This window comes from Meles meles, chromosome 6, assembly GCF_922984935.1.
Source record: "Meles meles chromosome 6, mMelMel3.1 paternal haplotype, whole genome shotgun sequence".
NCBI classification, from domain to species: Eukaryota; Metazoa; Chordata; class Mammalia; order Carnivora; family Mustelidae; genus Meles; species Meles meles.
Window position 1 is genome coordinate 85,308,249 of NC_060071.1, and position 25,332 is coordinate 85,333,580.

Here is a 25,332-nt window from a genome sequence, read left to right on the forward strand (position 1 = left end):
TTTAAATGCTACAAAAATAAACTGTTAAGTAAGATATTGCAGTAATTGAGAAGAGTCAGATTTGATGACACTGGAAGCCACTAAAAGTATTTAATCAACAAAAAAAGTATTTGATATAAAAGTATGTGCATTCACAACAGACTTCTTAAAGGAGAAGAAGAGAAATTAAATAAAAACAAAAAGTGTTACAATAAGGGAGGATGAAAGAATGGAACACCTTATAAGTTAACTCAGTCAACTACTGGATGAGGAGGAGGAGATGATTTGTAATATGGTAATTCAAAGAATGAGATCTAACTGTGGATTAGGGATGTTGAAATTTGACGAGAAGGTGGTTAAACTGGATCTCAGAACACTAGAAAATTTGGATTATCAGACAGGAATAGTAAGCAAAAAGAATAGGAAAAATATAAATGCAGATAAGAGAAAGGCACGTGTTGGATGAAAATAGGCAGGTCATCTATAAGAAAAGCAAGTACTTTCGGGTAATAGGGTTCCTGGGTGATAGGACTTGAATGAGGTGATTTAGGAAGCAATAAACAGTTTCTCCAAATTTTTGGTAGAGAAGTGGCAAGACGAAAGTCTTTCAGGAAAATAATTGTGTCTTCACATCTCGGGGGACTTGCAAAGAACCGAAAAATATTACCATAGCAATTAGGAACACACATGAAGGCAGAGATAAGATAAGCAGAGAAAAAGAGCAGATAGAAAAATAGTCATTCAAGATTTGAGTAAGATATCAAGAGAATGAGGATTTTAACTGAAATGGATAAGATGTGTACCATAATATGGTTTACTGGCTAAGAACATGGGTTCAGAGGCCATGACTTATGTTCTTGAGCTGATTCCATGATTTATTGGCTTTCAGCTGTAAGTTACTTCGCTTCTGTAAGTTCCAGATTTCTTTTTGTATAAGGGGAATAGACACCCTAGATTGCTGTGAGGCTTAAACATGTTAATGTTTTAGAAGAATATATAAAACAATCCTTGGTACCAATTAAGATGTCCAAAAGAGTTAATGTTATTATTAAGATGGAAGATCCATTTTCAGAAAAAGATAATGAATTTGGTTTTAGAAACTCTGAGGGTGAAGTAAAGATAGTAAGATTTGAATTTCAAAAACCAGTCAAGGTTAACAATGGTTTGGTTTTATTGGAGGGGAGATTATTTACAAACTAATAGTCTATAAAAACAATCTGCATTATATACAAATCATGAATTTCAAGAAGGTATCACATGGGGTATTTACCTGCACATCAGGAGAAGTACTGTCCTGAGACAAAGTAAAAAGGATTCCAACACAAGAATTCAAATGTTGAGAAGAACTTATTCCTCCTAAATATCTATGTAGAGATCCCAAAGCCAATGAGTATCCTGTTCTGGTAACCACATCCCTTGCCGATTTCAGTCTATAATCATGGAAATAAATAATAATCACTGAACAAAACTAATGCATGTACACTGTTACTTGGCAAAACATTTTGTATGAATAGCTGCAAAATTAAAAAATATATTTACTGTTAAGTGATTTAAAAAAATCTGAAATGACCTGAAAGGTATCTTGAAAAGAAAAACAATTTACATAAAAAGTCTTCACATTATTAATGAATAAGTATGAATAATTTCAATATTTTTCAAAGATACACTAAATCTGTAAGACAAGCACTATTACTTTATTTTTAAGTTACTTTTTATAAGTTGAAGTATAACCAACACACAATATCCTATTAGTTTCAGGCATATAGCATAGTGATTTGATATTTTTATACATTATGAAAGGATCCCCACAAAAAGTCTATTACCATCTGTTACTATGCAAAGTTTCTGCAATATTACTGACTATATTCTATATATAATACATTGCATCCCATGACATTTATTTTATAACTGGAAGTCTGGACCTCTTAATTCCCTTCACCTGTTTTGCACCCCCTCCCCTCTGGTAACCAACAGTTTATTTCTTTTATCTTTGAGTTTGTTCATTCATTTCTTCTCACATATATGTGAAATCATATGCTATTTGTCTTTCTGTCCTATTTCACTAGCATAATAGCCTCTAGGTCCCTCCATGTTGTCATAAATGGCAAGATTTCCTTCTTTTTATGGCTAAGCGATATTACACACATCTTCTTTATCTATTCATTTATTAATAGACACAGTTGGTTCCATATTTTGGGTGTTGTAAATAATGCTGTAATGAACCCAAGGGTGCATATATCTCTTTTAATCAATGTTTTCATATTCTTTGAATGAATATCCAGCAGTGGAACTGCTGGATTGTATTTTTAATTTTTTGAGGAACCGCCATACTATTTTCCATAGCAGCTGTGATTTATATTCCCCCCAAAAGTGTATGTACGCTTTTCTCCACTTTCTACTCAACACCTGTTACTGTCTTTTGGATACGAGCCAATTAGACAAGTATGAAGTGATGTCTCATTATGGTTTTGATTTGGATTTTCATGACAATTAATGGTGGGAGAAGCTCTTCACATGCTTGTTGGCCATCTCTATGTCTTCTTTGGAAAAATGTCTATTTGGTCCTCTGCACATTTTCTAAAAATCAGGTTTCGGACATTAAGTTGTATAAGTTCTTTATATATTTTGGATACTAGCCCCTTAACGAACATATGATTTGCAAATATCTTCCATCATTCATAGGTTGTCTTTTTACTTTGTTAATAGTTCCTTCATTGTACAAAAGCTTTTTAGTTTGATGTAATTCCATTTGTTTTAGCTTTTGTTGCCACTGCCTGAGGAGCAAGACCTCTTTTCCCCCTAAATATTTCTAAGATTAATGTCAATGAGCTTATGCATATGTTTTCTTTTAGGAGTTTTATAGTTTCTGGTCTTACTTCAAGTTTTTCATCCACTCTGAATTTATTTTTGTATACAATATAAGAGAATGGCCCAGTTTATCTTTTGCATGTAACTGTCCTGTTTTCCTAACACCATTTATTAAACAGACTGCTCCCGCCCCCCATTGTTTTATTTTTTAAAGTAAGCTCTAAGACCAAGGTGGGGCTTGAACTTATGGGCCCCAAATCAAGAGTTGCATGCTTTACTGACTGAGCCAGCCAGTAGCTTGTTTTTCCCCCATTATCATTCTTGAATCCTTTGTCAAATTAATTAACTAGATATATGTGGATTTATTTCTGGGCTCTCTAACACACTGATCTGTGCTTGTTTTTATGCCAGTAACATACTATTTTAATTACTATCGTTTCGTAATATAGTTTGAAATCAGCATACCTTCAGCTTTGTTCTTTCTCAAGAGTGCTTTGGCTATTTGGATCTTTTGTGGTTCCACAAAAATTTCAGGATTTTTGTTTTATTCTAGCACTGAAAGTGTCATTGGTATTTTGATGGGGATTACAATGAAACTGTAGATTGCTTTCAGCAGTATGGATATTTTAGCAATATTAAATCTTACAATCCATGAGCATAGTGTGTGTGTGTATTAAAATATGGAATACTTCAAGAATTTGTATGCCATCCTTCTGGAGCATGGTGTATCTCTCCATTTATTTGTGTCATTTTCAATTTCTTTCAACAATGTCTTAACATTTTCAGTGTGCAGGTTGTTTACTTCCTTTGTTAAATTGATTCTTACGTATTTTTATTTTATTTTATTTTTAAGATTTTATTTATTTGACACACAGACAGAGAATCACAAGTAGGCGGAGAGGCAGGCAGAGAGAGAGGGGGAAGCTCCCCGCTGAGCTGAAAGCCTGATGCTGGGCTTGATCCCAGGACCCCAGGATCATGACCTGAGCCCAAGGCAGAGGCTTTAAGCCACTGAGTCACCCAGGTGCCCCATGTATTTTATTCTTATTGACAATAGTGTTTGGGATTGTTTCCTTAATTTCTCTGACAGTTTACAATTGATGTACAGAAACTGATTTCTGTATGTTAATTTCATATCCTATGTGATTTTATTGAATTCATTTAATTCTAATAGTTTTTTGGTGGAGTCTTTAGGATTTTCTAATTTTGTCTTATGTCATCTACAAACAGTTACAGTTTTGTCTCTTCCTTTCTAATCTGGATGCCTTATATTTCTTTTTCTTGTCTAACTGCATGGTTAAGACTTCCAAAACCAAGGTGAACAGAAGTGGAGAGAGTGGGTATCCCTTTTTATGTTCCTCATCTTAGAGGAAAAGCTTTTAGCTTTTCACCACTGAGTGTAATAGCTGTGGGCTGGTCATATATTGTCTTTTTAATGCTGAGGTATGTTCCTTCCATATTTATTTTGTTAAGAGCATAATTAAATTACATTTTAAAAACTCACACTGCTGAGATACTTTAATTCCACACAACTAGAGTTTCAACTCAAGAACTTTAGAAGTTTTCTTATGCATTCTGTGTTAAGTGTTGTACATTTAGTCCTTTAATCCTCCCAACCTTGAGATTCCTACTATTATCAGTTCCTTTTTACAGATGAGGAGAACAAAATGGTAGCCAAAATAACTCTTACAAAGTAACCAACTATCAAGTGGAAGAAAGGGATTTGAAAAAAGTTTAGTAATCTGACTCCAGACTTCAAGCTCTCTCTCTTTTTTTAAAGTTTATTTATTTATAATCTCTGCACCCAATGTGGGGCTTGAACTCACAACCCCGAGATCAAGAGTCACATGCTCTACCAACTGAGCCAGCCAGGCACCCCCAGACTTTAAGTTCTTAACCAAATCAGTCAGTAAGTGCTACTTGCATTACAACTACTACTACCTCTACTACTACTACAAATACAACTTTATATACATATACTACTAATATAACCATGAACTTTTATTTGTGGTTGTTTTATTCTTTCATATTACTTTCATATTTATTATCTCATTTACCTTAACACTGTTCAGCAGGCAGGGTAGTATTAACAACCTCCTATTTGAAATAGAGGATATTCACCCCAAAGATATAAATGTAGTGATCTGAAGGGGCACCTGCACCCCAATGTTTATAGCAGCAATGGCCACAATAGCCAAACTATGGAAAGAGCCCAGATGTCCGTCAACAGTTGAGTGGATAAAGAAGATGTGGTACACATACATACAGAAATCTTGCCATTAGACTGATGTGGATGGAACTAGAGGGTATTATGCTAAGCGAAATTAAGTCAATCAGGGAAAGACAATTATCGTAAGATCTCACTGATATGTGGGATTTAAGAAACAAAACTGAGAATCATAGGGGAAGAGAGGAAAAATAAAACAAGACGAAACCAGAGAGGGAGACAAACCATAAAAGACTCTTAATCATAGGAAACAAACAGACTTGCTGGAGGAGAGGGAAGTGGAGGGATGGGGTAACGGGATGATGGCCATTAAGGGGGCATGTGATGTAATGAGCACTGGGTATTATATAAGACGGATGAGCCACAGACCAGTATTTCTGAAACCAATAATACATTATATGCTAATTAATTGAATTGAAATGAAAAAAACATAAAAAAAAAAGACACAGAGGAAAACTAACTGAGAGGTTCACTCTCTGTTCATGATCTCAGAGTTGGCAAAAATGAAAACATAGTTTATGGTTCCTGATCCTAATAGCCTACAGCTTTTACTCTTTCTGATAGATTGTCATTACTACCTATTATCTATATTTTACATGATAAAACTCCATAAATGTCTTACTCCCAGAGTCCATTCCACTGATAGCCAATATATCACTCATATGTTAGTAATCTTTCTCTTATTATATAAAAATTAAAGCCGAAATAGTAATAGTTCTATGTTCCAAGATGAGCAGACCCTTCATTTGAAAGTATGTGTTTATCAATTTTTTTCTGTTAACTCCAGAATGAAGTTTCACCAGTTCCAAAAAAGTCAACAAGCCATATACCGAGTTTTGACACACAGTCTATGAGTATTAAATAAGAAATTCACTTACTTGTCAAAGCTAACTTGAGCTAATGCAGCAGTAAAAGCTCCATCATCAACCACTTGGGCTAATCTAGCCCATGCCTCTGCAGCTGCACATCTCAAGAGGGGGTTGGGACTTTCTAGGGCTCCCATCACCAATGCTAGGGCAGGTCTTCTAATTTCTTCTGGACCCAAATTTCCCTTGGAGCCAGCTAAATACTGAAACATGTAAAGAATAATCCAAACTTACAATTGTAGTTAATTTCCTTTTAAAAAAGAATGTATTTATTTTAGAGAAAAAGAGAGTATGAGAGTGAATGTAAGTGGGGTGAGGACCAAAGGTAGAGGGAGAGAGACCCTCAAGGAAGCTCCATGCTGAATGTGGAGCCTGACTGAGGGCTCAGTGTCATGACCCTGAGATCACGACCTGAGCCGTAATGTAGACTTAGATGCTTAACAGACTGAACCAACCAGTTGTTCCTGTAGTAAATTTTCTAATCCAGTTTGGAATGAATATTCTGGTTAAGCAAATGTGCTCATACTTGGATTACTACTTCAACACACACACAAATAAATACTGAACACCCCAAAATAATTTGATTTTTCACAGAAAGTTCTTTAGAAGTTTAAACCTCCAAGCAAACAGTATGGTAATTAATTGTCACTATAATATATATGTGTTCAGTAGAACATTAATAGGAATTTCCATAAAATAACCAATGAAGTGTATTATATTTTAGTTAGAAACAATAAGCCATAAATGCAACAAAAGGCCAGATTTGGCCCATAGGTCATAGTCTACCAATCTCTGGTATAGGATATTAGGCTAAGTAGGTTAAAACATGGTCCTAAGTCAAGATTTTAGGTTTAATTTCTGACTAACAAGTTTTACATAGAGAAAAAGTAAAAGGGGAATTGCAAATCCCAAAATATTTTCATTAGGAGATTAAAAAAAAGGGAAGGAAAAAAAGCAGCAATTCAGACCTTCCTCCAACCTACTTAACTGGCCGTATATTAGGGAAAATTTAATCAAAACCCAAATTTTTAAAAAAAAAACAGAATTACCTTCAAGAAACTAGAGAGTGAAGAAACAACATGTAACTGAACTATTTGTTGACGAGCTCCTTTTGTGTGCTTTATACTGTTCAAAAGCTGTTCCAGTATAAAAAGCCTAAAATCAGAAACAAGCAAATAGTAAACAAGCAAATAGTAAAACACTGAATTTGTTAATAAAGAAAGTAAGCCAAAGGGCATTACGGAGTATATACTACTAATCTGTTTTGTTGCATTATTTTGTGGTAACTGCTAAAATGAAATAAACTATTGCTGAACATACTCTAACATTTTAGGAAAAGAAAGTACAAAAAATGCAAAAATATTTTAATTTTGTGTCATTTTGAGAGTGGGTGAGAAGCATTATTATGTGGGGGAAAAAAATCCCAAAAGTATAACTTCATAAATATTTACATGGACAAACTCTATCTCAATAACTCTTTTCTAAACAAATGGTATCTTATTTTTTCTTTTCTTTCTTAAGTAAACTCTATGCCCAATGTGAGGTTCAAACTCACACCCCTGAGGTCAAGAGTCACACGTCCTACTTATGTAGCCAGCCAGGTACCTCTAATCAAAGGCTCAGTGGGTTAAGCCTCTGCCTTAGGCTCAGGTCATGATCCCAGAGTCCTGGGATCGAGCCCCGCATGGAGCCCCGCATTGGGCTCTCTGCTTGGCAGGGAGCCTGCTTCCTACTCCGCCCCGCCCCACTCCTGCCTGCCTCTCTGCCTACTTGTGATCTCTGTCAAATAAATAAAATCTTTAAAAAAAAAGGTTATCTTAAAAGTTACTTGCATCAACTTTTTTGTTCTTAATAAGAGGACTTAATTGGATTCAAATATACTGCTTCATCTTAAAAGTAGCGCCGCCAACTTATGTCATCTATAGTCAGTGAGAATCAGCACAGCTCTTTGAACTCCCAGCTATACTTTAAAATGTACTTAGGATCACATTATGTATTAACACAATTTTAAATCTTGTTTTTCTCATTTAACATTACCTCCTAAGCACCTTTCAAATCATTCTTATTCTTTGGTAACTTTTATGAAGCCAAATTTTACTATGCACATGTATTATAATTTGTTCAATCATTCTCCTGATGGAGACCAATTTTCTAATTTTCACAATTCTAACTATGATGGATGTAAACATTATTTTTGGTCTGGGATTGAATGTGTTCACTAGCTATTTATGTCACTTCTGTGAATTGTTTTACATGTCCTTACAGCACTATGCTTTTCCTCTCGCTCCATCAGCCATTTTACAGCATTTAGCAGTGGTTCCCAACTTTGGCTGCATGTCAGAATTACCTAAGGAGTTTCTGAAAATTTCAATATCCAACATATATGCATACCATACTATTAAATCAGAACCTACATTTTAAAAAGTTGTCAGAGTGTCTGCAATGTATTGTCAAGGGCAGAACAATCTTCACGTGAATTAAGTAATTCATTCTTTGCATTTATGTATAAAATGCTTCAAAGTAAGCACAAACAACACATGCACAAGATCAATCATAGTTCTTCTCTGCATAAAACTATCTCGACATTCTAGTACCTTCAACATTTTAGTACTTTAAAATTATCAATACAAGTTTTCTTATTATTATTATTTTATTTTAAAGATTTTTATTTATTTCTTTGACAGAGAGAGATCACAAGTAAGCAGAGAGGCAGGCAGAGAAAGAGGGGGGAGCAGGCTCTCCACTGAGCAGAGAGCCCGATGTGGGGCTCCATCCCAGGACCCTGGGATCATGACCTGAGAAGGCAGGGGCTTTAATCCACTGAGTCACCCAGCACCCCTACGAAGTTTTCTTATTTTTAGAATCCTATAGTCAAAACAGAGAAAAGCAAATGATTTAAAGATAATTTAATTTTGGGGGCGCCTGGCTGGCTCAGTGGGTGAAGCCTCTGCCTTCGGCTCAGGTCATGATCTCAGGGTCCTGGGATCGAGCCCCACATCGGGCTCTCTGCTCAGCAGGAAGCCTGCTTCCCCCCCGACTCTCTCTCCCTGCCTCTCTGTCTACTTGTGATCTCTCTGTCAAATAAATAAATAAATAATAAAATCTAAAAAAATAAAAAAATAAAATAAAATGACATGAGGCTATTAAAAATCAAAATAAAAGACAACATAAGCTTTATTCACTTTTCTATCCAATGAAAGTAAACTATTCAAAGAAATGCTTAAAAAACGTGTTCCTGGGGTGCCTGACTGGTAGCTATTGTAGTACACATAACTCCTGATCTTGGGATTTTGAGTTCATCTTGTTCCTAGAGCTTACTTTAAAAAAAAAAAGCAAATAAACCCCCCAACCCCCAAATGTGTTGCTGACAAGATTCAAATATTTTGGTAAGTCTTCATCAAAACAGACCAAGGTAAATTCCCTACCTAATTGATATTCTCTGGAAAACATAACTAGATAAAATGATATAAAAGCTATGTATCTAGTTACACGTTATTTTTGGTTTAGCACACCAGAGGCAGATAAGAAGGAAGGAAGGGAGAGAGGGAGTGGGAGGGAGGGAGAGAGAAAGAGGAAGTGAATGAGAGAGAGAGAGAGAAAGAGGAGAAAGGGAAGGAGAGAATATGAATAAATGAGGATAGTTACTAATTTATAAATTGTTAAACAGCAGAGCCTATAGGAGAAATTCACATTGCATTCAGTATCTCACATAAAAACAATTGTTTTACATAAAAACAATAAGTAGTTTTTTGATCCCCAAGAAAGGTATTACCTCAGTTATCAATTATGAAACTCATTTTCAATAAGAAACTATTACTAGCGTTTGATATTTTAAAACTGAAGTCTACTTTGAGTGGACTGAAATCTATCAAACTTAAGACTAATGAATTTAATCTAATTTTTGAAATCCACCAAACTAAAAACCTATAATGGGTCCACAAAGCCTTGAAGTAAGAAAGCTTAAGAGACCTAATCTAAGCAGAAAAGCAGCAATCTTCTTTGTAACAATAGCTCATAAATCAAAATTCTAATATCACAGAGTTTTTGTTGTTCTTTTTTTTCACCACTCCATTTTTCTATTTGTATTTTCAGCTAGATGATAAGGTAATTGTGGGTAAAGTGCGGCATCCACAACAAAGCGTAGCAGTTTTCAGTTTAATCACTGAATTTAATCACTGACTTAATTACTTGTTAAATATTTGCCAGATGAATAATTAAACAAGAGCCTTTATCACACCTACACCTGTCATCTGTAAGAACTCTTTTATACTAATAAGAACTTTCCGAGAGGCAGAGAGGGCACTCGAACCACTGCAGGGTGGGGACAGGGAGAGACTCTCAAGCAGATGCTGTGCTGAGCCCAGAGCCTGGTGCAGGGCCCAGTCTCATGACCAAAATCACAACCTGAGAAACCAAGAGTCCGACGCTTAACTGACTGCCCCACCCAGGCACCACACTAATGAGAACTTCTGACATTTTTCTTATGCATCAGTTCTTTATTATGCATTTATTGAACCAATAACCAATCCTTAAACATTGTACTTCAGGATATGTGAACTACTAAAGATGATTTACCTTTGAGCTTCTCCCACACGAGCACAAACAACTCCAAAGAGCCTGACTGCAGAGCTAATAACTGATAGTACTGGAGGTAAGGGCTTAGGCACTGAATCTCCCTCTACATCTTTCTCATAAACAGAATAGGGGTCATACTCCAAGCTGCCACAAGCAATACCATTACCAAGCAGGAGCTAAAACAAAACAAAACAAATATATAAAGGTATTAAAATGACTGTTCACAGAATGAGTCAACCCAAGAGTTTATTGAAAAATGACTATACCTGCTCTTCAATAAATCTATGGTCAGTCTCTTGTAGCAAAGGACTTAATATCACAAGATCATCCTGATGACAGAGGGGTGGAAGTAAAAATGCAGATGCTGCCACCTGTATATCAGAGGCAGTCAAGTCAGCAGCCAGCTCTTTCAGGAGAGCACAAAGGTTTCCTGTTGAGTTCCAGAAAACAGCAATTAGCAATTTATTAAAAGCAGTTAACTGGTTAGAGTATAGGGTTAAAAAAAACCCAGGCAGAACTTTAATCTAAACATCAGCTAACTTTAGTCTATTACAGCCAAAGATTATACTTCGTCCTTAAAAAATATGCTACAAACAAATGGCTCAACTGGTGTTACTGGTCACAAGACTAAGAATAGATACTGTAAAGACATCTCAAAATATATGTGTGTATATACTTTATGATAATGAATAAATACTACCATCCATCATTTTAAATAAAATGACACAAAGGACAAAAACAATTAAAAAAAAGACAAATACAAAAGCAGGTAAATTATATTTATTTTAAAAACCACAGCCTAAAAAAATTTACAAACATTTGACATGTTTTTTATTTTTATTTGTTTATTTAAAAAAAGATTTTATTTATTTATTTGACAGAGAAGGAGACAGAGAGAGAGGGAACACAAGCAGGGGTGTGGGAAAGGGAGAAGCAGGCTTCCCACTGAGCAGGGAGCCTGATGCGGGGTTTGAACCCAGGATGCTCGGATCATGACCTGAGCCGAAGGCAGATGCTTAACAACTGAGCCAGCCAGGTGCCCCGGACGTGTTTTCTATTACAGAAAATTTCAAACATATACACAAGAAGACATAACTCTGTGCCACTTCAGCATACGACTGTCATGCAGCTTGACCTGCTGAATCAATTGTTTCACTATACCTTCATCCACTATCTCACCACTTCCCATATTATTAAGTAAATCCTAGAAGTCATATCGTTTTATCTATAAGTATTTCCTTGTGTATCACTGAAAGCTAAGGATATTTTAAACAATTCTAATATCATGTTTTAAAAAACACTAAACAACTAACACCCATTCAGCGTTCAAATTTTCAATTGTCTCAGAAATGCTTGTTTTTGTTTGCTTTTGTTTGAATCAAGATCTAAATAAAGTGTACGTGTTGTAACTAGTAGATATATTTTAAGTCTCATTCAAATTCCTCCCTGGGTTCCTCAGTCAGTTAAGCATAAAAAAGTCTGCATGTGCTGGACAACCATAAAAAAGAAGTCATTTACATTCTTAAAAATAGGTCCCACATAACAGAAGCAATTTCTTATTCTGTCTTATAAACTTACTTTTTGACAATTTACTGTACCAACCAATATCATCAAAACTTTAAATTTGTTTCTTTACTTAGCCATATTTTGAATTAATGAGATATATAACTTTAAATATTACTATTTCATTTAGTGTTAAAAGACTTAGAAATTACTATAGGTTATTATTGTATGATGAGGCATTATTTTAAATGTCAGTTCATATTTTAATGGTAAAGTTCTGTTATGCCCCCTACATATAAATCTATTAAAACAGAATGCCATTAAAAAAATTAAAAGTCTTTAAGGGAAAAAAATCCTTAATTTTATTTCTATAGTTTTAAAGATGGAAAAATGATAACCACGAAATGGCAAATAATTATTTTTGGTTGAAACAGAAAACTATTAATACCTCCATATTTTTACTTTTCTATGAACTAATTCTTCTTTAAGTAATGTTAGATAAATAGATACACTTGAAAAACATAAAGAGGGTAAATATAGATTCTATTTTTCAAGAAATTTATAGTAATTCCTGACTTTGTCTCCCAGTGAACACTCTGGAACTGAGTTAAAATCTATACACTTTACATTCATTATTCCTTTAGGACTTCTGACTGCATTCCCAAACTCCAATTCTGAGAAAAAAGTATGAGACTGTTTTTTTTCTTTAAGTCTTTTAAGGGCAGACTTACATTATCATTTATTAGAAGATACACTGAAGATCTTAAGTTGAAATTCAGGTATTCTATGTTTAATGAAGACATGAAAAAGAAATCAATTTTTTAAATTTGTAGTTTGAAAATAAACTCCAAAATATGGTATAATTGATATAAATGTCTAAAGGGAATTGTTTTTGCCAGAACCTGACAGCTATCAGAGGTATAGAACACAGAAATTATCTCTAGGGCTTTTTTATCTGGCAGGTAGCTCTTTTATACTAAGAGATAGTACATAGTAAGAAGGACCTATCACTAAACCTTTACTATTTGTTAAGTCCCTTGTAGGTTATCTGTAAATAGGTATGCACCACAGCATGAAGCAGATCTATAATCCTGATTCCACTATTTACTGCATATATGTTCTGGAGTTGTTTTTTTAACTTCTCTATGCCTTTATCTGTCAAATAAGGAAAATGTAACCAGCTCACTCTATTATCCTAAGATAAATGAGATAATAATATATACAATTTCTACCACAGTACCTAGAATACAGAAATGATTCTTTTGATACAATTACCTATTTTTTTCTAGTTCTTCTGATACTACATTTAGTGTCTTCTTATACTACATTTACTACTTTGTAATAAATATTTTGCTAGGTACATTTGTGAACCAGGATGAAAGGCAGTGGGAACAATATCACTTACATAATAAAAGGCCAAAATAGAAGTTACAGGTTAATATTTTGAACTACTGTATTTATTACACTGCATTTGTCTGCAGAATAGATACAAGCCAATGAATGTATATTTACAAGGAGCAGATTTGAAGTAATAATCAACTTAATATGTTTGGCTGAAAACTATTAAGACTAAAAAAATATGAAGTTCCCAATGGAGACCATTTACAACTTTCACCTCTTAAAATAAGCATCGTAGGTAATTCAGCAGTAGCAATATGTTTTCTTAAAATTGTGTTTTAAATTTACAAGAAAGTTTTTAGGACTAATTTTAAAACAAGGACAAGTTTATTTTACCAATCATAGTATACCAGTAATCTAAGGTCATATTTGAACCCAATAAATGCAAAACCTACTCTCTAAACTTTATAAAATCAATTATACCCTGGTAGTTCAGTATTAAGTTGTTTTTTTTTTTTTAATTTACTTATTTGACAGACAGACATCACAAGTAGGCAAAGAGGCAGGCAGAGAGAGAGATGAGGAAGCAGGCTCTCCTCTGAGCAGAGAGCCCGATGTCGGGCTCGATCCTGGGACTCCGGGATCATGACCCGAGCTGAAGGGAGAGGCTTTAACTCACTGAGCCACCCAGGCGCCCGGTAGTTCAGTATTAAACTTCTGTTTGGGCACAGCGAAGAATGGAACAAAATGTGTGCATTAGATCATCAATGTAGAAGGAAACCAGAAATGGTCAAATGTCTAATAGACTTACATTATATGTTCTGTACCAAACCCTAAAGTAGAATCAAGACCAATCTTTGCGACTCATTCTCTTCCACAAGGTGGAACCCTAGGGACTTTTTTCCCCGGAGGAGAAAAGAAAGCAAGCCGTTAAAAAGTAGGTTTTAAAAAAATTTACTTTATTTACTGTATAATGGTGAATATAATAGTTAAGATTGAACTCACTAAACCTCCTAGAAATAAGGTACTAATAAACATCATATCATTCATTCATTCATCTGGGTTATTACTTTCCAGGCACTGTCCTAGCCACAAACAGTAAAACGTTTTGATTTAAAGCACATACCTTCATAGGTTTCAGGAGGTAATAAAATCAGTAATTCATAAAGCCTTTGTTTATAAACTATTGATGGTGTTTTCAAAGTGCTTCCATATGTTCTTAGCACTGAAGAAAGCCTTAAAATAAAAAAAAAGGTGTATCTTAAATGTGTAAGTTATATAATATAAAAATACCGGATAGGATGACATATAAAACAGCTATTCATATTATTAGTAGACATTAGTGCTTTTATGTTTCCTTTTTTCCTTTAAAAAAATAATGTGTGATAATAAGTTATGAGAGTTATAAAGTATCACACATGGAAATTATTCTACCATGTTTTCTATCACACTTTATATAACAAAACTGTACATTCAACTTACATCTCTAAGGCCATCAGTATTTTGTCTAAAAACAAACTCTTAGTAAATTCCACAATTTACAACTTGGCATTTGTTAAAAAAAAAAAAAAAGTCTATTATTTGGAAAAGGAATCATATATGGAAGGAAACAAATAGGAAAAATAAATATGCAGGTAAAATCCAAGTTTTTGTTTGAAACTTGATCTGGAATACCATCACCAAATAGGAAAAAAAGCATCAAAATATGCAAAGATCATAAAACATATTCTCTCTTATTCTTTTTTAGTTTTTAAAAAAATTTTATTTATTCATTTGACAGAGTGAGAGAAAGCATGAGCAGATGGAGAGGCAGAGGGAGAAGCATGAGCAGGGGGAAGGGCAGGGGGAGAAGCAGACTCCCCACTGAGCAGTGGAGCTTCATGTGGGACTTGATCCCAGGATCCTGAGATCATAACCCAAGCTGAGGGCAGATGCCTACTGGCAGATGCCTAACTGACTGAGCTACCTAGGTACCCCAGATTCTCTTTTAATAAAGCACAAGCCAAACCAGTGTTTCCCTAAAAGTTTCAATCACAAAATCTCTTATTTCCTTCACTTTCATGTACTTTCTATTTATTTATTTATTTATTTATTTATTTATTTTTTAAGATTTTATTTATTTATTTGACAGAGAGAGATAACAAGCAGGCAGAGAGGCAGGCAGAGAGAGCGAGAGGGAAGCAGGCTCCCTGCCGAGCAGAGAGCCCCATGTGGAACTCGATCCCAGGACCCTGAGATCATGACCTGAGCCGAAGGCAGCGGCTTAAACCACTGAGCCACCCAGGCGCCCCATTTTTATTTTTTTAAAAGATTTTATTTATTTATTTGACAGACGGAGATCATAAGGAGGCAGAGAAGCAGGCAGAGAGAGAGGAGGAAGCAGGCTCCCTGCTGAGCAGAAAGCCCGATGTGGGGCTCCATCCCAGGACCCTGGGGTCATGACCTGAGCCAAAGGCAGAGGCTTTAACCCACTGAGCCATCCAGGCGCCCCCATGTACTTTTTAATCTTCTAATCATTTCCACTACTGGTATTAAGGTATCATTTTACTGAGGTTCACTCTTCTAAAAAATATTTTATCAAATGGAGTATGGTCTCCATCTTTCTAGCAACACCAAAATACAATGGAATTACTTTTAGTGTGCCACTGGAATAAATCCACTAAATTGTAACAGCATGAGGTTTCCGGGTACTCAAAGAATTCTGGCAATGTTTATTCATTTATTCATTATTCATTTGTATTTTTCTGGAAAACTGATACCTACTATTTCTAATTTCTGGAAGAAATGAGTTAATTTCTGAGTTGTCACTGTATTTTTAAAAAGTTGGTACCAGTTTATACCATTCAGTACAGTTAAGAACATAAAGAAAACATTTATAAAACCTAGGTAGAATTTTTTAGTTATGAAGCTAAGAATAAATCCACTACATTTTTTTAATTTCTCTAAAACAAGGTAAGAAAATTACAGATGGCGGGGCGCCTGGGTAGCTCAGTGGGTTAAAGCCTCTGCCTTCGGCTCAGGTCATGATCCCAGAGTCCTGGGATCAAGCCCCGCATCAGGTTCTCTGCTCAGCAGGGAGCCTGCTTCCTCCTCTCTCTCTGCCTACTTGTGTCTGCCAAATAAATAAAAATCTTAAAAAAAAATTACAGATAGCATACAAAAACAATTTCAATTATATTAACAAGAAATTAAGAAGTTATGAACTATATTTTTAAAAATTCCACATTTACCTGGTTTAAATACAACAGAATTTAGTTCAGAGGGATATGTGTGCATGTATTTTTTTCTTACAGAAAGTAAGACGAATAAAACACAGTAAGAATTTACGAAAGCACTGCCAGTGGTTTCTGCTTCTATCAGGAAGGTGCAGAGTCTTTGGAGGGCCTTCAGCTATAAATCCACTTGGATCCTAGATAAAAGATAACCTATATTTCTAGGCTTGCAGAAAGGGACTTTTCCAAAGCTACACCTCTAGTTTCCTCCAACAAACGTAAAAAGTATGAAACAAAATATGAGCTAGAATCAGGGTGGGAACACAAATACCAATACCAACACAAGAATCTGTATTGAGTTTATGTTCATGGCAAGGTAAGGATAGATAAAATAAAGATCTCTTGAGGGCAGATCCCAAGTCCTGGAAGAGGCAAAGGCACGTCAGATTAAACCCAGCTGAAAAAAGAATTAGTGAACTGGAAGAGAGAGCTGAAGAAATTACCCAGAATGCAGCAGAGAAATAAAAGGAGGAAAAAATATTAGAAAAATGAGGAGACATGGAAGACAAAATGAAAAGATTCAAAATTTATCTGGAATCCCAAAAGTTAAAAAGAATGCAAAATGACAATATTTGAAGAAGTAACAGCCACTTTTTCAGAACTGCTAAAAGGCACGAACCAACAAAATACATAACAAGTTGGATAAAGAAATCCACAAATTGCCAGTTTAAAGCACAAACTGGTAAATTCAATTGAAAAAAGACAACTACATGCAGTTTATGAGACACACCTAAAAACATAGTGCCAAGAAAAAAGACATACCACACATATTAATAACCCATAAATTAGACTTTAATCAAGAAGTATTATTAAGGATAAAGAGACTATCTGTATACTGTATAATGATAAAAGATTCAATTCATTAGGAGGATATAATTCTATGTACCCAATTAGTCTCAAAATATGAAAAAGCAAAAATTAACAGAACTACAGAAAAAGATTATAAACCCACCGTCATAGTGGAAGAGTTGAACACTTCACTCTCAATTACTGATAGCTCAAGTAGATAAAAAATTAGTGAAGACAGACAGAACACAGAACTTTTAACAAAATACATTTGTTATAAGCAAGTCTTGACAAATTTAAAAGGACAGGGAATAGGGGTTCCTGGGTGGCTCAGCTGGTAGTGCATGCAACCCTTCGTCTTGGGGTTGTGAGTTTGAACCCCATGCTAGGTGTAGAGATTGCTTAAATAAATAAGTTAAAAAAAATGAAAATAAAAGTAGAGGTAATACACAAATTATATTCATTAAATATAATTACGCAGTTAAGTTAAAAATCACTAACAAAACTACAAACTAAAAACTATTCTATACATGTAGGAATTTATAAAAATACTTCTAAATAACTCAAAGAAATTATAATGAAATTTAAAATACTTAAAATTGAAAAAATGAAAACAATGAGTATCATTACTTTAAGGATTCAATAACTAGGGGCGCCTGGGTGGCTCAGTGGGTTAGTCTCTGCCTTCGCCTCAGATCATAATCTCAGGGTCCTGGGATCGAGGCCCACATCAGGCTCTCTGCTCAGCAGGGAGCCTGCTTCCCCCTCTCTCTCTGCCTGCCTCTCTGACTAATTGTGATCTCTCTGTGTGTCAAATAAATAAGTAAAATCTTAAAAAAAAAAAGGGGGGGGATTCAATAACTGGAACCTAAGTAGGGAATTTATAGCCATAGCCTCTATTAGGAGAATTAAGAGAAATACAGTGAGATTAGCATTAAAACTAAGGGGTTAGAAAAAGATAAGTATTTAAAAGAGCAGAAAGGAATACTAAATAATGAAAAAAACCTCAATATAAACTAAATCACTTTTTGTATAGATTAATAAAATAGATACACTACTCAAGAGATGGATCAGGAAAAACAAAACAGAAGGCATAGTGAAAACTTAAAGGGAAAGGAGAAAGGGACATGACAGATATAGGTGGAGATTAAGAAGGTAAGATAATACTATAAAGAACTTTATGCCAAAAGATTTGAAGATAAAGATACATTGTGAAAATCATTAGGAAAAAATCTAATTAATAAACAAGCAAAAAAAACCCCTAAACCAGACCTTGAATAGTCAGAACAATTAAGGAAATGTAATATGTACTTTAAAAAAAATTTTCCCATAACAAAAATACCAGGTCCAGTCTATTTTTCAGACCTCTGAAGAGTTTATTTTTTTTTTATGATTTTATTTATTTATTTGAGAAAGAGAGAGAACTTGGGGGGGAGGGAAAGGGGCAGAGGGGGAAGGAACCCCACAGTGAGCAGGGAGCCCGATGTAGGGCTCCATCCCAGGACCTTGAGATCATGACCTGAATTGAAGGCAGATGCTTAACTAACTGAGCCACCCAGGTGTGCCTGAAAAAAGATGTTTTTTAAACCAAAAAAGGATCGATAAATTTGACATTTAAGAATGTCTGTTAATTCAAAACTATTTTATCTAAAAATAGGTAAAGATATGCATGAACAGGGAATTCCTAGAAGGGGAAATAATGAGAACTAATATATAAAATGACAAATAATCAGGAATCAGTATATAAATTAAAATCATGATGAGATACCAATTTATACCTACTGGATGGGCCAGAAATGATGTCTGAGTGTTAGTGAAGAAGTCGATCAAAGGGCACTCATATATATTATCAACAGAAACATACAAAAATTTTGGAAAATATATATATTTGGTTATATAATATATAATAAAAATACATATTTGGATATTTCAATGACAGAAGTAGGTAAGTTGCTATATACACACCCAATTAAATACTACATAGCAACCAAAACAAATGAACAAACTTACTCATACATGAAGTTTACAAACAATGATGAGTAAAAAAGTAAGTCTCAGAAACAATATACCATATACCTGAACAAAACCAAGTGAAACTATACAATGTACTCTTTAGGGAAACATATATATGGGATACACTTTTAAAAATGCCAGGGAATGACAAAAATCAGGAGAGTGATCACCTTTAGAATAAAGTGGAAAGAATGGTATTAGACAAGAACTCACCGATAACTTCAATAGTATTATTAATGTTCTAGTTAAGGATAGCTAATCTGGCCCACTGTCTGTTCTTGTAAGTCAAGTTTTACAGGAGCATAGCCACAGTCACTCATTTCCAGATTATTTATGACTGCTTTTGAGCTACAACAGAGCTGAGCAGATGTAATAGAGACTATATGGCCTGCAAAGTCTATGATGTTAACAATCTGGTCCTTTATAGCAAACATTTGCTAACCCCTGCTCTAGTTGTGCTGTATGCACAGGTGTTCATTTTATACTATATAAGCTATATCTTTGATTTATTTTTCTGTAATATACTAAATTTTATATAATTACCTTTTAAAAACCATACATTAATTTGGAAATTACAAATGCTCAAGATATAAATTAGATTTTCTCTATGTTTTCTTAGCATATAAGTCAAATTTATGAAATACAGAAACAACAAAAAACTAAAACTGTTAACAAGCATCTGGTTCTTATAAACACAGAATAACACTAACAAACCAATAAGATGCATACTTGAAAAGGTTAACAGGCTTAATGTTTAACTTCTTAGTTAAATCTGACTGTTTGGAAGATATAATAATCACCAAGTAACTTTCCTTCCCCTTTAATATGCATTTTTTCCCCAAGTTCCTAGCCTACAAAAAAAAAATCATGTAACTAAATGTCTGCCTTCGACTGCAATAGGAAAATCATTCACCAACCATAGAAGCCACATGGCCTTATTAATGTATTAAGCATATATTACATGATCAGAGGATACCTGACTGCTATTAAACATTTTTTTAATCAAATCTAAACAGAAGATCCTTACTGAATTAGCAAATCCACAGCACAAGGAAGTGGTGGAAGAAGACGCTGAATTACTTCCTCAGTAAGGAGATCACCACAGTGGGAAACAAAACTCTTGATAGCTGAAAAATAGAACAGACTTTTACTTCGCAGAATGTAATGAACCATGAAAAAAGCACTCATTAATGGTACAGCATTTGCATTTTTATTAGAGGAATAAAGAAATGTGCTAAAAACAAACAAAAAATCTTGAAAGTCTAGCATAAAAAGGAGGCTAATGTTTTTTTACATCTAATCAAGGTAAAAAAACAAAGTTTCTAGAATCACTAAATCACTAAAAGAGACAAACAACCAAGTTAACAAAATGTTGCTTTTCTGGGGTTTTACTCAACCTCTGAGCTCAGAAGTAGAAGAATAAATTAGCTTAGAACCTCAAGTCTGCCAGTTCTACATTAATTCTGCAGAACCATGATGACATTTTAGCCAGCATTGTTAGGTTCTTACAGATGTTACCTGAAACACATAATTTTTTGTAAGGAGTTATTTCACATGTAGAATAAAATGAGTATTTTATTTAATTTTTTTTAAAGATTTTATTTATTTATTTGACAGGTGGAGACCACAAGTAGGCAGAGAGGCAGGCAGAGAGAGAGGGGGAAAGCAGACTCCCCGCCAAGCAGAGAGCCCGATGCGAGGCTCATCCCAGGACCCCGAGATCATGACCCGAGCCGAAGGCAGAGGCTTAACCCACTAAGCCACCCAGGCTCCCCTAAAATGAGTATTTTAAAATTAGACTGAGTTTCAAGATTAATTTCAAAAAAAATTTTTTTTAGGAGTAAAAATGCCATGAATAAACAAATAAAACCAAAATCAATGTTTCCATATCTTTCCAGAAATACCACTTATCCTTAGTTCTAATATTCACGGTAGATACTATTTTTTAATGGTTCATATACTATATAAGGGTACAATTTTCTTATTTATTTATTTATTTATTTTTAAGGGTACAACTTTCATATATAAAAAACTAAATGGAAACTATACTTAATTAATGCTAATTAAATCCAAGTCTAATATTTCTTGGATGCCTGCTTAAGACAAAACAATCTTGAGAGTTCTCAACTAGATTACATCTAAGAATCAGGATCAGGAATTCTAAAAATTTGGTTTATCATGTATCTGTTATAATCACTAATTATGTCCAATTACAAAAACCACAAGTAGATATTTTTGCCATTAAAGATATAAATATGGGGAAAGTTAAAGAGTAGGAAAAAGCCAAAGGAAAGGGAGAAACAAAGACTAAATTATACCTACCACAGAGTGCACCAGCTCTTCCTTCCAAGGTTACCTGCCATGTAAATGAATCTCCTCGGCTCTTTTCTGTTTCTAGATCTTTAGGAGACACTGGAAAGACACACTTCCACAATAGGAGAAGTCGAGCAAGGTGATGACTGACAACTGCAGGACCTGTAATTTATTCAACTTATCACTTATAAAAACCCCAAATGTTACTCTTAAAAACTCAGTAAGCAAGAACTTCCCTTGTAAAATAAACATATTTTAATCCACTATTGCAATTTTCTCTTTTTCTTACCTTCTGTTTACAACAAATGTACCACTACTGTATGAATTGTTACCTGAAGGCACTGTGGAGTACAGGGAGAAAAACAAAAAATAATAATAATAATAAAAAAAAGAAAAACAAGAACTGTAAAGAATTCTAGGGTCAGCTCTTCCAGTAGGGTTGCGACGTGGAGATTCAGTTTTTCTTATCTATAAAATGAAGCTTTCACCACCTGCACTTCTTGTCTCCAAGGTTTTGTCAGGTCCAAATGATAGAGCATACTTTACAGTACCCTGAAAAACTATACTGTATCATGTAAATCCTAAGGTACTATTGTTTCGGTAAAAAAGTATCATTGTAGCAATGGCTACGGTCGCCAAACTGTGGAAAGAACCAAGATGCCCTTCAACGGATGAATGGATAAGGAAGATGTGGTCCATATACACAATGGAGTATTATGCCTCCATCAGAAAGGACGAATACCCAACTTTTGTAGCAACATGGACAGGACTGGAAGAAATTATGCTGAGCGAAATAAGTCAAGCAGAGAGAGTCAAGTATCATATGGTCTCACTTATTTGTGGAGCATAACAAATAACATGGAGGACATGGGGAGATGGAGAGGAGAGGAGTTGAGGGAAACTGGAAGGGGAGATGAACCATGAGAGACTATGGACTCTGAAAAACAACCAGAGGGTTATGAAGGGGCGGCGGGAGGGGGTGGGGTGGGGTGGGAGGTTGAGGAACCAGGTGGTGGGTAATAGGGAGGGCACGTACTGCATGGAGCACTGGGTGTGATGCCAAAACAATGAACACTGTTATGCTGTAAATAAGCAAATAAAAATAAATTAATTAATTAAAAAAATAAATAAATAAATATGTTTTTGGTAATTCAAAAAAAAAAAAAGTATCATTGTATACCAAAAGTAATGTTAAATTTGATAGCAACTTGTTCCAGACCAAAAATCAGATGTGGTACATCTGACTAGAATTTTTGCTTAAGAGTTAGGCCTCATATCCATGGTATGACCTTTTTTATTTTATTTATTTTATTTTTTTTTAAAGATTTCATTTATTTATTTGACAGAGAAAGATTTATTTATTTATGTGAGAGAGAGAGAGAGAGAGAGAGAATGTGCACGCATGAGCATGCAGAAGAGGCAGAGGGAGAGGGAGAAGCAGATTCCCTCTGAGCAGAGAGCCCAACAGGGCTTGAATGCAAGACCCCAAGATTATGACCTGAGCCAAAGGCAGATGCTTAACTGACTGAGCCACCCAGGTGCTGCTGAAATTTTTTTTAAAGAAGATTTCAGATCAGTAACATTTATGAACTAAGAGATCATGAATATACAAACTCAGTAATGAATGGCAATGTACAATGATAATATTTTTATTTGGCAGTATTATCAATTAAGAAAAAAGAAAAACTAGGAAGTATAAAAAACTTGCAGCTTTTCTCCCAAAGTTTTTTTCATGCCAAGTTTGGGTTATCTTAAAATTCTCTTATAAGTACTCCTTATTCTAATTTCTATATTGTGCCAACTGTATGTTTTTCTTCTGTAGTAAAGCAACATGCATAGAACTAACTGCACTGGGCTCTGGAAGAAGACCACCTAGGTTAATACCCTGGTCTACCTATTTACTAGCTATGTAAACTTGAATAAGTTACTTAACCTCTTTTTACCTTAATTTTGTCATCTATAAATGGAGATAATAATAGCATTTACCTCTTTAGACCCTTTCTGAAGTTTATATTATCAGTGTTTGACATTATGCAATTATCATTCAAAATTTGCCCAATTTGCATACTATAGGATAAGGTAATGGAAAAATGAAAGGGCAATTGCAAACAAAACTTTTTTTATGTATGCAATTTAAGTAGATTAAAAGAGAATTAATTTCTCCATTTTTTCCTCTGACTTGCTTTTTAAGAAGAGGCCATATGCTAACTCCTACAGTGTAATTCAAAATAAGAGTAATTCAACGCTCTTTGCTCACTACTTCCTACTTCCTTTAAGGTAGTAGGGGTCTAAAAAGACCCCTAGGGGTATCTGGGTGGCTCAATCAGTTTAGCATTGTTTTGGCTCAGGTCTTGATCTCAAAATGATGGATTAAGCCCCATGTTGGGCTCCATGCTCAGCAGAGTCTGCTTGACGGTCATTTCCCTCTGCAGCTTCCCCAGCTCATGCGTGTGCTTGTGCTCTCTCTCTCTCTCAAATGGATAGAGAAATCTTAAAAATATTAAATAAATAAACCCCTAGAATTATAATAAATCAAGGAAATCAGAATAAGGCCATTAAGAATAAGTGACCATAAGGTTTGTATATGTGAGTGTATGTGTGCATGCACATACACATTCCTATATACTGAATGGCTGCTGGGATAGAGGCAATTCTGAAAGGAAAATTTTGTCTGTTAAAAAAAGGCAGTCACTGAAAATATCCATAGTTAAGTTTCATAAATATCTGTCATCAAACCCTTAAGATATCTCACTAATCCAATAGTGAACAGTGTAGTAGCTCTTTCCCACAAAGGATCAAGATGTCAAAATCAAGAGACATATATGAACTAACTTAAATAAAAACGTGTGTATAGTAATTACAGAGCTAAAACACAAATCAGAGTAAGTTTATTCACACCAGAAATAATATACCTAATAAAAACCATATACTTGGGGCGCCTGGGTGGCTCAGTGGGTTAAAGCCTCTGCCTTCGGCTCAGGTCATGATCCCAGCGTCCTGGGATCGAGCCCTGCATTAGGCTCTCTGCTCCGCATGGAGCCTGCTTCCTCCTCTCTCTCTGCCTGCCTCTCTGCCTAGTTGTGATTTCTCTCTGTCAAATAAATAAAATATTAAAAAAAACAAACAAACCATATACTTTATGAGCTACCCACAAATCTGTAAGACATGTAAAGATATATAGGTAAATCCAAGTTGTTTCAGGTGGTATCAGGTAAAGTATGAAGCGTAGCAAAAAAGGTTAAAAAATCTGAGGAATAGATTGGAATGTGGTCTGAGCTTATGTTAGCTCAGCATGGTAAATATATTTTAAATGATGGAAACTGTAAATGGTAAAGGAAATGGTGAAAATGCAAAAAACCTTTTAAAACTCCAAGGCAAAAATTAATGAAGCACTCAGATTGTCATCTACATATTATTTCCCATAAAAAAGTATGAGGACTCCCTGGAAAAACACTGGTTGTAAGCCTAGGGCAGAAAATCTAAAAGCTGAGACATCTTATCATGCCAAAAAAACAAAACAAAACAAAAAAAAACACGTTATAAAAGAACACCAGGTTCATGTTAAAAGAACACATGAACCAGCACTAAGGGACTTCTACTGATGAGACAACTAGAGGATCAAAAGGCATAATGACTGCAACGCACTGACATA

At 34.8% G+C, this 25,332-nt stretch overlaps 1 protein-coding gene across 16 annotated transcripts in view; it reads right to left on the reverse strand.

The window, feature by feature from the left end:
* Window positions 1–25,332, reverse strand: part of HEATR5A (HEAT repeat containing 5A) — a 109,412-nt gene that overhangs the window by 45,937 nt on the left and 38,143 nt on the right. For all 16 annotated transcript variants that reach the window (XM_046008894.1, XM_046008886.1, XM_046008901.1 and 13 more), the window contains 8 exons: window positions 21,690–21,842; window positions 20,395–20,494; window positions 14,423–14,532; window positions 10,722–10,885; window positions 10,456–10,631; window positions 6,930–7,035; window positions 5,893–6,083; window positions 1,250–1,409 (listed from right to left, as the gene is read on the reverse strand). In XM_046008894.1, the coding sequence (XP_045864850.1) occupies window positions 1,250–1,409; window positions 5,893–6,083; window positions 6,930–7,035; window positions 10,456–10,631; window positions 10,722–10,885; window positions 14,423–14,532; window positions 20,395–20,494; window positions 21,690–21,842 (1,160 nt within the window). The remainder of the gene's footprint in view (window positions 1–1,249; window positions 1,410–5,892; window positions 6,084–6,929; window positions 7,036–10,455; window positions 10,632–10,721; window positions 10,886–14,422; window positions 14,533–20,394; window positions 20,495–21,689; window positions 21,843–25,332) is intronic.